General features: G+C 42.0%; 1 protein-coding gene across 6 annotated transcripts in view; it reads left to right on the top strand.

Annotated features, from left to right (window-relative positions):
* The window catches only part of MYLK (myosin light chain kinase), a 213,325-nt gene extending 200,274 nt beyond the window's left edge, over window positions 1–13,051 (top strand). For 5 of the 6 annotated variants that reach the window (XM_085873203.1, XM_085873200.1, XM_085873199.1 and 2 more), the window contains 4 exons: window positions 147–270; window positions 4,686–4,800; window positions 10,675–10,824; window positions 11,431–13,051. In XM_085873203.1, coding sequence (XP_085729329.1) covers window positions 147–270; window positions 4,686–4,800; window positions 10,675–10,824; window positions 11,431–11,633 — 592 coding nt within the window. In that variant the 3' untranslated portion in view covers window positions 11,634–13,051. Of the gene's footprint in view, window positions 1–146; window positions 271–4,140; window positions 4,644–4,685; window positions 4,801–10,674; window positions 10,825–11,430 lie in introns of those variants that run through there. The other variant, XM_085873205.1, reaches the window with a different exon arrangement.
* The last annotated feature ends 2,279 nt before the right edge of the window (window positions 13,052–15,330 follow it).

Here is a 15,330-nt window from a genome sequence, read left to right as displayed (position 1 = left end):
TTTTTGTTTTGGAATGTGAATTTTTTTGGTGCGAACAGCATTTGCATGAACGATTCATGAAGATTATTTCTATGATGAGCCGTAAAGGATACCAGTCTACAATAAACTTTCAGTTGATGTATTTTCCCTTAAAATGATGTGCACAGGGTTCGTCCAGGCAGTCAACAATGCCAAGCCCACCCATGGCTACAGAAGGACACGGACAACATGGCTGCCAAAAAGCTTTCTAAGGAGCGCATGAAGAAGTACCTGGCTAAAAGAAAGTGGCAGGTAAGTCTACTTTTTAATTACCTCCACCACCGAAGGTGAACGGAGGTTATGTATTCACCCCTGTTTGCCTGTGTTTTTGTCTGTTTGTGTGTCTGTGAGCCAGATATCTCAAAAAGTTATGGACAGATTCGGACAAAATTTGTTGGACTGGTTGGGTGTGTGACAAGGACGAATTGATTAGATTTTTGGTGAAGATCTGAATCCAGCCTATCAGTGAGCTACAAAATGTAAACTGTTCATCCTGGTGGAGGGATGCACTCTACAAAGTGCCATTCCAGTTCCTACTGGCCCAATCCATTTGATATGCATCCATGCTTAGCAGAGTGCACGACATAGATTGCCGGCGATGGATCCAAAATACTTCCTTAACTTCCTCATTGATGTTTTTCTTTCCTGTCCTTCTTTCTACCTCTTTGCTCACACTCGCAAAATCTTTTTATGTGACAGCTCTACAAAAACGGAAGCAACTGCTAGCATGTTGTTTCCTACACTTGGAAGAAAATGTTCATTTCACATAGCATAGATATAATTTGATATATTTATTTCAGTGGTTTCAGGGTGATGACGATAGCTGACCTACTCTTAACAAATGACGCCATGTGAGCTTTATCGTTCACCAACAACCATTATTGAGAGATGGGTCCTCTGACTTAACATCCATCTTAGATATGGCACACCATTGATGCCTCATCCTCCCTGTGAAACACCGGGATGACAGTATATAAGCTTGGCCAAGATTAAAATTCGGGTTTGACAGCTCAGTGGCATGTATGTGTATTTCTGGGATATACTGCCAGCCTTTGCCATATCAATATCATTCACTGAATAACTATAGCAAATCGATGTGAGATTCCATGGTGATTGTTCAATCCACAATGTACTTACTGGTTGAGCAAAGGTTTAATATATAAATATACATATAACCAAGCAAAAGACATCAATGTGGAGCAGAACCGACATCATTACAGTCTGTGTTCTGTCTTCTCCTCCACCTCTGTAGCACTGTCAGCAAGGGAATTAAATTGAAATTACAATGAGGAATAAGCAAGCATCACAATTAATGAGAATTATATCATTAACAAAGGACTGAAAACAGAAAGTTGTTGCAACAATTACATTGAGTGTAGGTGTTGCGAAGGTATGCGAGCCCAGGGATGTTTGACTCACTTCTTTCATATGAAGCACAAGGCTGTGGGATAGCAACATTGGCTGAAAGTGTGGTTGTGCCCCTGATGTAGTGCCCTCTGTAGGTTAGGGCAGGAATTTAGAATTTGTTTATGGTCCCAATGATAGCTCACCTATTCCTCATGAAGGACACCATGGGATCTTTAACGTCGACCAACTTATACCAGCAGATGTGATGACCTGTTGAACATCCATCTGAGGGACGGCACACACATTGATGAATCACCCTGCCTGTAAAACACCCATATGACTGTTTATAGCTGAGTCTTGATTTGAACCCAGGCCACACAGCTTTGATGCAAGTGTATATCCCTCTCGGCCGTCCTGCTAGTCTAATGATCCACTGAGCTTTAAAAAAAATACAAGAAAAAGACTTACTTAATTGTTACGAGTACTTTTAATCCAACTGTTATGATTGATTAATTGGAAATACAGGTCAAAAAAAAAACTTCATTTTTGCAGTAATTTGGTGAAAAATTATATTCACCCTTTCATTTGTTCAAGGTTGTGGTGTAGCCATGCCCACGGGGAGGGGCATGATGATGATGCATGATGGGCGTGATGGTGGAGGAGTGGCCGTGGGGTTCGGCGAGGGATATGAGGTGTGCACGCCGTTTGAGGTGTCGTAGTAATACTGGAGTCGGCCGGCTCGTGAGTGTACCGCGTACGGAATAAAGGGGAGCCGCGGGCACAGTACGCCCTGGCTCGCACTCGTGCAACACAGCCCGGCTCGACTGTTCCTCCGCTTCGTGTCTGCCTGCTAAGCATCTCCCAATACAGTACAGTACAAAGGTCACCTGCCATCTGCTTGGAAATCAGCAAATATCACTGCCCTGCATAAAAATGGTGCAAAAACAGATCCCTGCAACGATAGACCATTCAGCCTTCTCCCAATCATCAGCAAAGTCATGGAATCCATCATCACCTCAGACATTAAATCGTTCCTCTTCTCCAATGGCTTGATTTCCGATCATCAATTTGAATTCAGATCAGGTCACTCAACCCTGAACATGCTGCTTATGCTCTCCCAACAATGGATGGAGGTCCTCCGTGGCAGATATGAAATCAAAGCCACCTCCCTCGACATTTCACATACGGTCAGGCACCTTGCCCTGCTCACCAAACTCACTTCCTGTGGTATCCAAGGATATCTGCACCCATGGCTCGCAGACTTCCTCTCCTGTCGCAGCCAACATGTGGCCCTTAATGGAGTTCTTTCATCCCCTCTTACTGTCCAGGCTGGAGTTCCTCAAGGCAGCGTTCTGGGCCCTGTTATTTTTCTGGTTTTTATCAATGATCTCTCCGACTCTCTGGAAAATCCTCTTGATCTCTTTGCTGATGACTCCACCCTCCGCAGTACCATCTGTAATCACTCAGATCGGCAAGCAGCAGCTTCTTCACTCTGCAGATCTGGATAGAATTACAAACTGGTCCAACATGTCGAACTTGTCTTTCAACCCTGACAAATCTCACACTCTCACTATGTCTCTCCGAAAGGACCATCTGGAAACGCCTACCCCCCCCCCCCAATCTACTTTCTCAACAATCCCCTTGAAGAATTACTTTCATTCAAGCTTCTGGATCTCACAATCTGCCATGATTTTTCCTGGGAAAGCCACATTTCCAACCTGGCCTCCAAAGCCAGTCGCCGACTGGGAATCCTCCGTCATGCAAAGTCCTTCCTTGGCACACCTGAACTCCTGACCACAAACAAAGCCTTTGTCTGCAGCCTGATGGAGGACTGCTCTACCCACTGGGCTGGTGCTCCTGCCTTTCACCTTTCTCGGCTTCATGCTGTGGAAATCAAGGCATTTAGGATCATTGACATCTCCCGCGATGAGGCTGAGTCTTTGGGTCTCTCACTCTCTCAATGCAGGCAGGTCCGTGGTCTTTCTGTCTTCTACCGTCTCCTCTCCGGTCTGCCCCCCCCCACCCTGGCTCTGTCTGAGGTATGTTACCCCCATATTTCCACAGGATGCTCAAGGTCCACCAGCAACCCCCTTCTGGTAAAACTACCAAAACCAAGAATCACTGCTCACCTTCACTTTTTCTTCATCTTTTTTTTTCTCACCTTTGGAACAAACTCCCACACCGTCTTCAATCCCACTCTTCCCTCCAGGCCTTCAAAACAGCTGTTCACCACCACGTCTTATCTTCCCCCATCCAAAACCACGATCTTTTCTACCCCTGCTAATCCACCCCAAACCCACCTTCTTCAAATTCCCTGCTTTCCTTCCTGAAAGTCCCTGTAGTGTAAGGACTTGAAAGTCCCTGTAGTGTCCATCTTGTTTTCACCATGTACCCCACCCCATCCCTCTCCCTTCCACAAATCTCCTCATGTCTCTGTTCCCCACTGTTTTGTCCTTCTCTCTCCCACCCCTCTTATCTCCTGCTCCCCTTTTTGTACATTCTGTGTTCGCTCTCACACGAGCCTCAACATTGTATACAAAAAAGTGGTTTAATACCTTGTGCAGCTTCAGAAAAGTAGCAAAATTGCATTTCAAGATAACATTTTAAACGATTGTTCAGTACTAATTTGGTAACCTTTGCTATTACATTATTCAGGGAATGATATTGATATGGCAAGGGCTGGCAGTCCTAGAAATAGGCGTACACACCACTGAGCTGTCTTACCTGAGTTTGAATCTCGGCTGAGCTATAGACTGTCATCCTGGTGTTTCGCAGGTAGGGTGAGGCATCAACGGTGTGCCATCTCTTGGATGGATGTTCAGCCGGAGGACCCATCTGCCAGCACTGGTCGTTGGTGAATGATAAAGCTCGCATGGTGTCGTTTGTTTAAAGTACACGAGCTATTGCCATCGCCCTGACTCAATGACAAATTCCTACCCTTTGGGCCGAGTATCCTACGTCAGAGGGGCAACTCATCCAGGCTTAGTTTTCACCTCAAAACGTTTCTCGACTTGCAGTGATGACCCCAGACCTCTGCACACAGAGAGGGTAGACCTCTCATTGCTATTGTTTATTCATTTGTTTTATATGGCAAACACAATAGCTTGTTGTGAGCTGAATTTTACGCAACAATTTGTAATCGTCAGAAGTTAAACTCAAACATTCGTATATCATTTGTTGTGATCTTTCTAATGTAATGATACCTTGATGAAGAAATGTATTTTTTAAAGCAAATATTTGTGCAATGTTATTAAAATGCACCGATTGTTGTTCAAAAAGGTAATTTTTCTTGAATTATTCCTTTGCCGTTATCGAATTAGAAAACGGGAAATGCTGTGCGAGCCATTGGGCGACTCAATTCATTGCTGGGTGTTGGAAACCGCAAGGTTTCTCTTAGTGGTCTCAAGATCTCACCTGATGCTGCCGAATCCCCCGGTACGTAGCAGGAATTCACAATGGTGTCAGTACTTGTAACAGGCATGAAACATTTTACTGTAATTTGCCTTCCAAAGATGCATTTTTCAACACAAGGTGATCGTTTATTACATGGAAACATAGACGCAGGAAACGACTAATCAAATCATGCCGGGTCCTTATCCACACCCCATTAACTTAATCGATTGATTTGATTATCTTCAACTTCCTCACCACATTTTTAACACAAACTCGATGTGATCAACATACACATCCCTTTTTTTACAATGAACTTGCATATCTGAAATCTAAAGGCAGATAATTCAGCTCAGTTACTGAAACACATTAGCCAATTATTTTTAAGAATATTGAGATTTCACCAGGCATACAGGTCAGCTGCTTTAATGTCGACATCATAAGAATGCTGTGTTCCAAGGTCAGCGCTCCCTGCATAAGGATGACACTTCATTGTGGGATTTGACTCCACAAGCGACCAAATCCAAGACCAGACATCTCGGACAGAACACCAGATATGCTATCCTGCCTTCCCTCAACTCTCGATCCTGGGCATTCCTTGGGGATTTTACATTCAATTACAAATCAAGTTCAACTCTGCTTAGCCTCTGAGATCTGAAGGAATCAGACGCATTCAAGTTGATAGATTTGAATTTCAGTGGGGAAAAATAAATCCTTTGTGTGCTAATTTTATCAAAAGTCGGACATTTTGCGATGCATCCGTGATTTTAGAAAAAGGTATAACCATTTACGTTTTGAGAAGCAGCTTTTCAGAAGTTCTTATTAGCCTGTACCCCGTACAGCAGGAGACATGGTTTCGCAATCCCTCTTGTGTGTGTCCAGGGCATAACTTTTTTTTACCATTTCTGCTTTTGTCAACAAACCCTTATGATGGAAAAATGGGAAACACTCATTAATACTAGAACGGCACTCGGTAGAACGCATACATCTGCCAGGCTGAACAGTTTATGTTTTGCATCCCACTGATCGGCCGGATCTGATGACCTGAACCAAAATCTAATCGGCTTCTCACAAATTGAAGCACCATGTTTTGTCATACTCAATCCACAACTTTTTGAAGTATTGTGCTTGCATATCGTTTTTGGCCCGATCTTTCAATGATGAAGAATCACTTGTGAAAAGTTTAAAATTCTCGAATCCCGATCCGGATCTTCACCAAAATCGAAAATTCATCTTTGCCACACACCTAACCTGTCCACCTCGTTTCATCCGAATCCATCCACAACTTTTTGAGATATCCTGTTCACAGACAGACAGACAAGAGTGAAAACAAAAATTTGTCCAATTATTATCTATATGTTAATACTGAAGGACCAATTTTGCGCTCCTCCTAGCGGTCGCGTCACGTTTTTCTCGGTACTGTGACCTGGACTGAAAGAAACTTCGTACCTGTAAGAGTGCATCGCACATAATGGCAATAGTCAACCTTCAACTCTGAAGCAGAATAAACCCTTTTCGTTTTACATTCGTTTACATGGCGACGTGTGGACGTCTCCGCTGAGAGGCGTAGGGACGTCATGACATCATCGGTCATTCGCTGACGTCATTACGTCTGTCGTCGACAGACCGTTACCGCTGAGAGGTGTAATTCCACTCCTCGAAAATAGCATCTGCAATGTAAAACGCTCTTCTGCACATGCTGACTACCTCAGAATGTGAATTTGACACAAAAAATTACCCCGTGCAGGAGTGACGGTTATCTCTGCGAGAAATAATACCACAAGTTCTCAATGTTCAGTTATGACCGAAGACTACTGCGCAGTTCTACTGTGCAGCTCCACTGTGCAGCTCCACTGTGCAGCTCCACTGCGCAGATCGAACTGTGCAGTTTGGTTAAAGATGACTCAGCATTTTGGCGCGTGTGCACGAAATTATATTTTGAAAATAAATGCCGACGTTTACATTTCGGGTTTTGAAACTTTTGCACTTTTGGCGGAAAATGTAGAAATATAATATACAAGGTCAGCTGCTATGCAATGACACCATTCACGAACTTTTACCATGCCCAGTCGAGAATATATAGCCTCCTGAAGGTAGGGCAGTTTATGCAAACTTTGAAGTCACATGACGCAAAAACAAAAGCGAATATCGAAAATCCGGCCTGACCAAATTTAGATATTGTCCCATTTATTCATATGCCACAATCAAATTCAAGATTGCTTGAGAAATGTAGGAGGAGATAGATTTTGAAAATCGTCATTTTCGCATTTTTTGCCAACTTTGAAGTCACGTGACACGAAAACGAAAGCGAATATCGAAAATCCGGCCTGACCAAATTTAGATATTGTCCCATATATTCATATGCCACAATCAAATTCAAGATCGCTTGAGAAATGGCGGAGGAGATAGAATTAGAAAATCGTCATTTTCGCAACTTCAAAGGCCTCGTGACCTTGACCTTGACCTTCGGTGACCTTGAAAGTCATACCATCATGTACGTCTCATCGACCTCTATCAGGATCACTAATGACCAGATCTCCCGCTTCAACTTCATTGTGAACGGACGGATGGATCGAAGGACATCGACACCCATATTATTAGGTCATGCTCGAAGAGATGACCTAAAAATGTAACAAGAAACATTGTATCTATATATTAATACTGAAGGACCAATTTTGTGCTCCTCCTCGCGGTCGCATCACGTTTTTCTCGGTACTGTGACCTGGACTGAAAGAAACTTCGTACCTGTAAGAGTGCATTGCACATAGTGGCAAGAGTCAACTTTCAACTCTGAAACAGAATAAACACTTTTCGTTGAGACGGTGGCGAGGAGTGAAGAGGCGGGGTGGGGGATGAAGAGATGGGGGCAGGGAGTGAAGAGGCAGGGGGCAAGCTAAGCAAACTTTTTGGCGGGGGTAAGCAAATTGAAAGCGGGAGACGGGGGGAAATGGGGCGGGGGATGAGTGGGCGGGGGCTGGGGTGAATTAGGTGGGGTTGAGTGTGAGGGGTGGACAGGGGGCCCGTGGGCAAGTGGGGCGGGGAATCAAGAGACGGGGGGCGGGGAATAAAGAGGGCGGGCGGGGCCGGGGTAATTAAATTTTATTGGCGGGGGTAAGCAAATTGAAGGCGGGGGGAATGGGGCAGGGGCGGAGGATGAGTAGGCGGGGGCAAGCACGCCCTGTCCAGTCCATGTCCCTCGAGTGTCGGTGAGCTGGTGAGGGTGGTTGAATGAACAGAATCCGTCTGTGATGGGGTTTCGGATAGTTATTATTATTAGGGTACCCAGTCTAATGGACTGGGTAACCTATTGTTTTGTTTCTTTATTTCTTATTTTTCGTTTTTCCGCCGGCAATTTTCAGGTTTTTCGCTTTGAAAATCATTTTCTCAGGAACGGTAAGTCCGATCGACATGAAATTTTCACCGTAGTATGTATCTTTTTCGATAGCATACTTCATTTATAATTGACGTCATAGATCACATGGTACGGGCACCATCTTGAAAGCACCAAAAAAAATTGGACCTCTGTATCTCTGAAACCTTGCAATGGAAAAATTTTTCACTTCATACATTTTAAAGAACTCCCCATGGGAACAAGTTTGATTTTTCGTGACATCATTGGTGAAGTGGTGTCCCAGTGAAAATTAATCAACTAAAACTCTGCATGGGAAAAATCTGAAATTTTTTGAGCATCATCTGCACAATTCATCGTAGAAAATTTTTTTGTGACGTCATCGGTGACCTCGTTCAGCAGCCATCTTGTTTTGAATTTTTTTTTTAATCTTCTTCTCCAGAACGGCTGGACAGATTGAGGCAAAAAAAACTTTACACACAAATTCCGAGTGACATCCTTTGACAAGTTTGTTAATTTCTTATTGATAGGTCACATGGCTTGGTGGCCATATTGAATTTACCCTAAAACCTTCAAACATCTTCTCCTCCACACTGTCTTGTCTGATGAAGGGAAAATTTCAGATACATATTCTGCAATGCAAGGGGATACAAGTTTGTTAATGAATAATTGATAGGTCACATGGTTTGGCAGCCATGTTGGATTTAAGAAAAATATTAAATGTTTTCTCTAGAACTGCTTTATCTATCGAAGCAAAAATTTGCAACCATCATCTACCACCATGGCAACATATATGGTAAAACTATGACATCACAAGTCACATGGTTTGGCGGCCATCTTCGATAGAAAAACACACCTTATCCGATTAACACAAAACTTCACACACATGTTCCCCTACGCCATTGGAGGCAGATGTAAATGTATGATGTCATAGGTCACATGGTTCATCAGTCATATTGCATTGAAAATTAATAAATTTTAAAAATCTTCTTCTCCAGAATGGCCTGACAGATTGAGGCAAAAATTCACACACACTTTCCCCAAGCCATCCTTTCACAAGTTTGTTAATTTGTTATTGATAGGTCACATGGATTGGTGACCATCTTGAATTTACACTAAAACCTTCAAACATCTTCTTCTCCAGAACGGCTGGTCAGATTAAGGGGGAACTTCACATACGTATTGCACAAGGGTAGTGAATATAAGTTTGTTAATGAATATAATCGATAGGTTACATGGTTTGGCAGCCATGTTGGATTCAAGAAAATATTAAATAATGTTTTCTCTGGGACCACTCATCGTATCGAAGTGAAACTTGGCAACTATCATACACCACAATGTTTGTATATATGGTAAAAATTATGATGTCACAGGTCACATGGTTTGGCCCCCATCTTGGATAGAAAAATGCAGCTTGTCCAATCAACACAAAACTTAACAAGCATGATCCACTGCCCCATGCGAGGGAGAATTTAAATTTATGATGTAATAGGTCACATGGTATGACAGCCATATTGGATTGAGAATTAATAATTTTAAAAGTCTTCTTCTCTGAAACAGCTGAACAGATTGAGGTGAAACTTTACAAGTATGACTGCCTCTCGATGACGAACAAAAAGTTTTCCCCTCCTTTTGATGTTCGACACATCGTTTGGCAGCCATATTGGATTGAAGGAAAAATATTAATTAATGTTTACTCTGGAACCGCTGCAGCAATAAATGTGAAACTTCACAGTTTTGATGGAACAGTCATGTGGAATGAAGCGTTTAAATTTCAACTCGATCGGCCCCATGGTTTGGCAGCCATGTTGGATTGAAGAAAAATATTAAGTAATATTTACTCTGGAACCACTGCATCAATATAAGCGAAACTTCATAATTATAATCTAGCCGACATGGAAAACATAGATTTAAAATTTTAACCCCATCAGCCACACAGTTTGGCAGCCCAAATTATTTAATGATTTGAATCTGAGAACTTTTAGATTTCCCACCCACCCCTCCCCCGCCCCCCAGAAGGCTCACTTGGCTGCACCTGCATGTGTTTGAGGATGAGGGTACAGGAATAGCAATTCAATTGATACCGATGATTGCTCCATGAAAAAATGGTCAACTGTGTGCAAAATAAATTGGTGCAACGTGGCCTGTCCCTCCGTCCATAACTTGTGAATCCCGCATCGTAGAAAAACGTGTGGGGCCTCATTTGGCGGTATTTGTATCGAAGCCACTCGTCTGGGTACCCGTCATCACTGCCAGCATTTATAAAGTGGCAGTTCCAATTATTATTATTATTATTATTATTATTATTATTATTATTATCTGTTGTTTTCATCAAGTTTAGTATGAGTACAAAGCAAATGTGGATGGGCCTTTCATTTTGAGATGCTTTCTAGTTTCATTAAGCTTTTATGATGATGCTTTAATCATGCCACCACACATCAAGATTGTTGCTTTAGCACTTAATTCATGTTTGCATCAGCACTGTGGGTGCATTCATTTCTAGGCAGTTGTACAAAACAGGACCTGTGAGCAATGTGAAGGTTGTTCCCCCCCCCCGCCCCCAAATTCAGCACCAATGGACAGACATCCAGAACAGCAGCAGCAGGAGCAGCAGCAGCCACTCACTGAGAAGCAGAGGTGTGAACCGTTCTTCAGCCAAACCATGCAAGATGTGCTTTCGGCTGTTGGTGCCCCAGCAAAGTTTGCATGCAAGATTGAAGGTGTGACTGAGTGTTCCATGTCCAGAATTATTTCTGACAGCATCTAATTTGACATGCATGTGACAAAAGTGAATGATCCTTGGTGTTGCATATTTGTGATATCTACATATTTTGTCACATGTATATTGTACAATTAATTTTTATTTCATTTTGATAATACGTTATATTGTAATTTGTCAACTGTACAATGTAAATTGAATCTTTTTTTTTCCTCTGGTAACCTTTATCTGCGGCTGGAGAAATGCCGAGTTTGTGCTTTGATATTTGTTTCTAAAAACAGTGTCCTCTTTGGTGTTCCGAAATAACCAAAATTGGTAACTTTTAACATGCAATGTCCAATTTTGGAAATGACTAGCTGTACACACATATATTACAACCACATGGATGGGTTTGTACATCTGATGTGGAATCTTGTGGTTAGATTTTTAATTAACGGTTAAATTTTGGCAATTGCATTCCTGGCAAATCCACTTTTCTCATTTTCTCTCCATTTGAAACACCGATATGCTTTGTTATATTTTCCCTTTTGAAACAGTTATATCTACAGCAGTTAATCAATATGCTGACATAGCCGGCACAGTAATCCTTGAGCAAATGTCTTTCCAGGTTATCCAGACCCTGAAGTAATCTGGTATCGCAATGGACAGCCCATCAAAGAATCTCAGTTGTATCAGATCGACTACGATGAAGAAGGAAACTGTGTACTAGTCATATCGGCCACATCGTTGTGTGAAGGAGGAAAGTACACATGCAAAGCTTTCAATGTGCTTGGCGAAGCTTCTTGCTCAGCTCAGCTGCAAGTGAACTGAGAGAATTTGGAAGTTCAATGGAACACGTGATCCAATGAAAGTGAACTGAAAGAGCTTGTAAGTTCATTGGGACACGTGATCCAATGAAAGTGAACAGAGACAGTTTTGGAAGTTCATTGGGACACGTGATCGAATGTATTATTTGATCGTCCGCCATGCCGTTGCATTTTGCTTCTGCCTGATCACCTTTTTGTACTTTGTTGCGGATATGAGTGCCTTAAATGGTTTACAAATGAAGAACTCCAAGTTTTTTGTTTTGTTTTGTTTTTACTTTTTTGGCCTGTTTGCTTTGATGGTGGTTCTCACACTTTTTATCATTATCGAGTGGATGCAACTTGTCGTCACTTTGTGGTAACGACCAAAATGATCACCGCTTTCACCATTGGTTTTTTTTTGGTTGTGCATAGTCAACAAAACATCACAATAACCTAAATGTATTCCAACAGTGCTTAATTTGTTGTTTTCTCCGTTTTACTCCAGCTGTGCTTTGTCATATTTTCTACTTTTTTTGTGTTCATGTATGAGTGAAGTTTTGCACATTTATTTTTACATGGATGAAGAAACACAATTTTTATTTTTGAAGCTGCTTTGAGTTTGCAAGAGCACACATGTAATGCGAACTACAAACTGCCAGATGTTATGCAACCACTATTAACGCCTTATAATTGTTACCTTTTATTTGAAAGTTAAAGTTGACTTTACTTGTTACTCATAATATTCTATTACTAAAAGGAGAAGCGTCCGTCCATCCCTGTGTCATGCTTCATTCTAAAGGGTTTTTGCTGTCATAGAATAATAAAATGACACTGTTGGAAAGCTAGTTATCCATTTACTTGGTTAGAAAACGAATAATCAATTTATTTGGAGCAAAAATTTGTCTTTAATCAGAAGGATGCCTGTTTTGAAAGCCCACCTTTCTGGCATTAAGGAAGAAGAAATGAGAATGGGAGCTGAATGTTGCAGTTACAACGGTAACGTGTATTATTCTACGACAACAGGAACCCTTTTGAAGGACACAGGTGGCGCACACAAATTATATATTGTAATATTTCTTGAGGCAATAGAAAAATATATAAAAGTACACAGAAGAAGCACCCAAACAACCACAGCCACCACGACAACAACAATTACGTGTTATAAAATATGCTTTTTGTTTTTTCGCGTGTTTCACTTCATTTTACACCCTCAATGCCATTCACAGTTGGATATGCAATATGTTTGTGAGGTACAACAGTCTGTCTTCTGATTTAAGCCATCAGCGAAGCAATGGGTAGGCATGCCTAGTGATATCTGAAAGAAATGCCAAAACGTGTATCTTTGTCGTTCGGTAAGTTTGAAGCATACTGTAAGAATGGATGTTTTCTGCAGATGTTCATGAGTTTAGCATTTATGAATAATAAATATTTCAGTACATTTCATCAGCCAGCTTTTTTGCTCATTTTTTTTTTTAACATGAACAAAATACCACCAATAAGTTGCATTTGACCATATGATTATAAAACCATGGGATGAACATTCTTCCGAATTATCTGATCAAGGGTTTGAATCCTCTGTGCGTGTATTTGACATTGACTTAAATTTTAAAAAATAATTACTATGTCCTTTGAAAAGATAAAAATGCCCTGAAGAATGCTTTCACTTTGCTATAGCTTTTACAATTGCACATGAAAATAGAAGTCAATATAATTAAAGGCTCTAATATAGATATGAGCTGGCAAGCTGGTCGAGAGGTATGCACATTTTCCGCTAAGCTGTTTCGCTGGGTTTGAATCCTTATCCAGCTATACACTGTCATCCCAGTATTTTCACAGGCAAGGTGATTCATCAATGTGTATGCCGTTAATCCGGCGGACCATCTGCTGGCATTAGTTTGTGGGCATTGAAGATCACACGGTGTCCTTCACAAAGAGTAGGTGAGCTATCGCTGGCACTCTGGCCAAATTTAATATTCCTGCCCCGACTTCCTCAGTCATAGTGTTGACTCGATCAGGATTTGAGCCTCGTCACTGCTTCAGCAGCAACAATACTCTGCATAGGGCATGCATGGCACGTGATGGTGATCATGTCTATTGATACTTGTGCACAAAAAAGCAAAGTCCTATGACATCCTATGTAGTTATGAGATTTTTTTTTTTAAATACATATACAAAGTTAAGGCTTATGGAAGTGCGAGGACACAGAACGGATCGTGGCACAACAGAACAGTAGAAAGAGGGGAGAAAATGCCACAGCAGGATTGAAGGACAAAATAGAGCCAGACTTGGACTGAGGGGTAGGGGAAGACGCATGTAAGGAGGAATGTGGGATGGGGAGGATGCACGGGGTGTACAATAATGGATACAGAAGGAAACTCTCTGGAAGTTAAAACTGGAAATTTGGAAGGAAGGAGGTGGGCTTGGTAGTTGGGGGATACTTTAACGGGGGGAGAAAAAAAATGATTTTGGATGGGGAATGATCTGAGATGGTGGTGAACAGCTGTATTGAAAACCTGGAGGGAAGAGTGAGATTGAAGATGATGACGAAGTTGATTCCACAGGTGGCAAAAAAGAGAAACGAATGAGTGGAGGTGAGCAGTCATCCTGAATTTTGGGAGTTTCACCAGAAGGGTGTTGATGGTGGAAACCTCGAGGTGAACCTGCAGAATCCTGGAGGGGAACAAACCATGGAAAGAGCAGAGGGTGCAAGACCAGAAAGGAGGCAGTAGAAGACAGAGAGGCCACCAACCTGTCTGCAATGGGAAAGTGACAGGACCAGAGACTCAGCTTCATTACAAAAGATTATGATCATCTTTAAGGCCTTTGTTTCCATGGCATTAAGCTGAGCAAGGTGTGAAGCAGGGTCACCAGCCCAGAGGTGAGAGCTGCACTCTATTAAGCTGCAGATGAAAGCCTTGTAGGTGTGAATAAGCTTTCAGATGTGTCAAGGAAGGAATTTGCACAATGGAGGATGCCCAGCCGGTAACTAGCTTTGGGGGCCAACTTTGAAATGTGGTTTGCTGAAGAAAGGTCATCGCTGATCATGAGACCCAGTAGTTTAAATGACTGAACTTCCTCAAGATGATTGTTTTGTTTTGTTTTTGTTTGTTTGCAAAGTAGTTGGGGTGGTTTGACATACAGTCCTTTCAGAGATAGTGAGAGTGTGAGATTTCTCCTGATTAAAAGAAGTATTTCAAGTGTTTCACCAGATTGTGGTTTTGTCAAGGTCTGAGGAGAGGGCTGCTGCCCGCCTGTCTGAATGATGAAGGATGAGCGATGTCATGGCAGAGGATGGAGTCATCAGCCAATAGATAAAGATGATTTTCCTGAGAGAGAGTCAGAGAGATAATTGACGAAGATCAGGAATAATTTGGGATCAAGAACTCTGCCTTGGGGCACTCCAGCCTTGACAGGGAGAGGAGATGAAATGGTTCTGTTGAGAGCCATACGTTGGCGACGAGAGTGGAGGAAGTCAGTTCTCCAAGAGTGGAGTTGGCCTTGGATTCCATAGGCAGAGAGTTTGGAGAGTAAGGCAGGATTGCCAAACTATCAAAAGCACGAGATATGTCTCGAGAGACTGTCCTGATTTAATGTATCATGTCTAGATATCGTACACATCACAGCATATTTAATGTAAAGAATTTATATACTGTTCTGTATAAATATGTCAATGTGTGATCAATGAGTTTGAAATAAGGCCCGATAATGAATGCTTTGGAACC

Source organism: Eptatretus burgeri, chromosome 3 (genome assembly GCF_056783735.1).
Source record: "Eptatretus burgeri isolate ZD-2024b chromosome 3, Ebu_testis_v1, whole genome shotgun sequence".
NCBI classification, from domain to species: Eukaryota; Metazoa; Chordata; class Myxini; order Myxiniformes; family Myxinidae; genus Eptatretus; species Eptatretus burgeri.
Note: the sequence above shows the minus strand (reverse complement) of the source record. Positions and strands in the feature narration are given on the sequence as shown.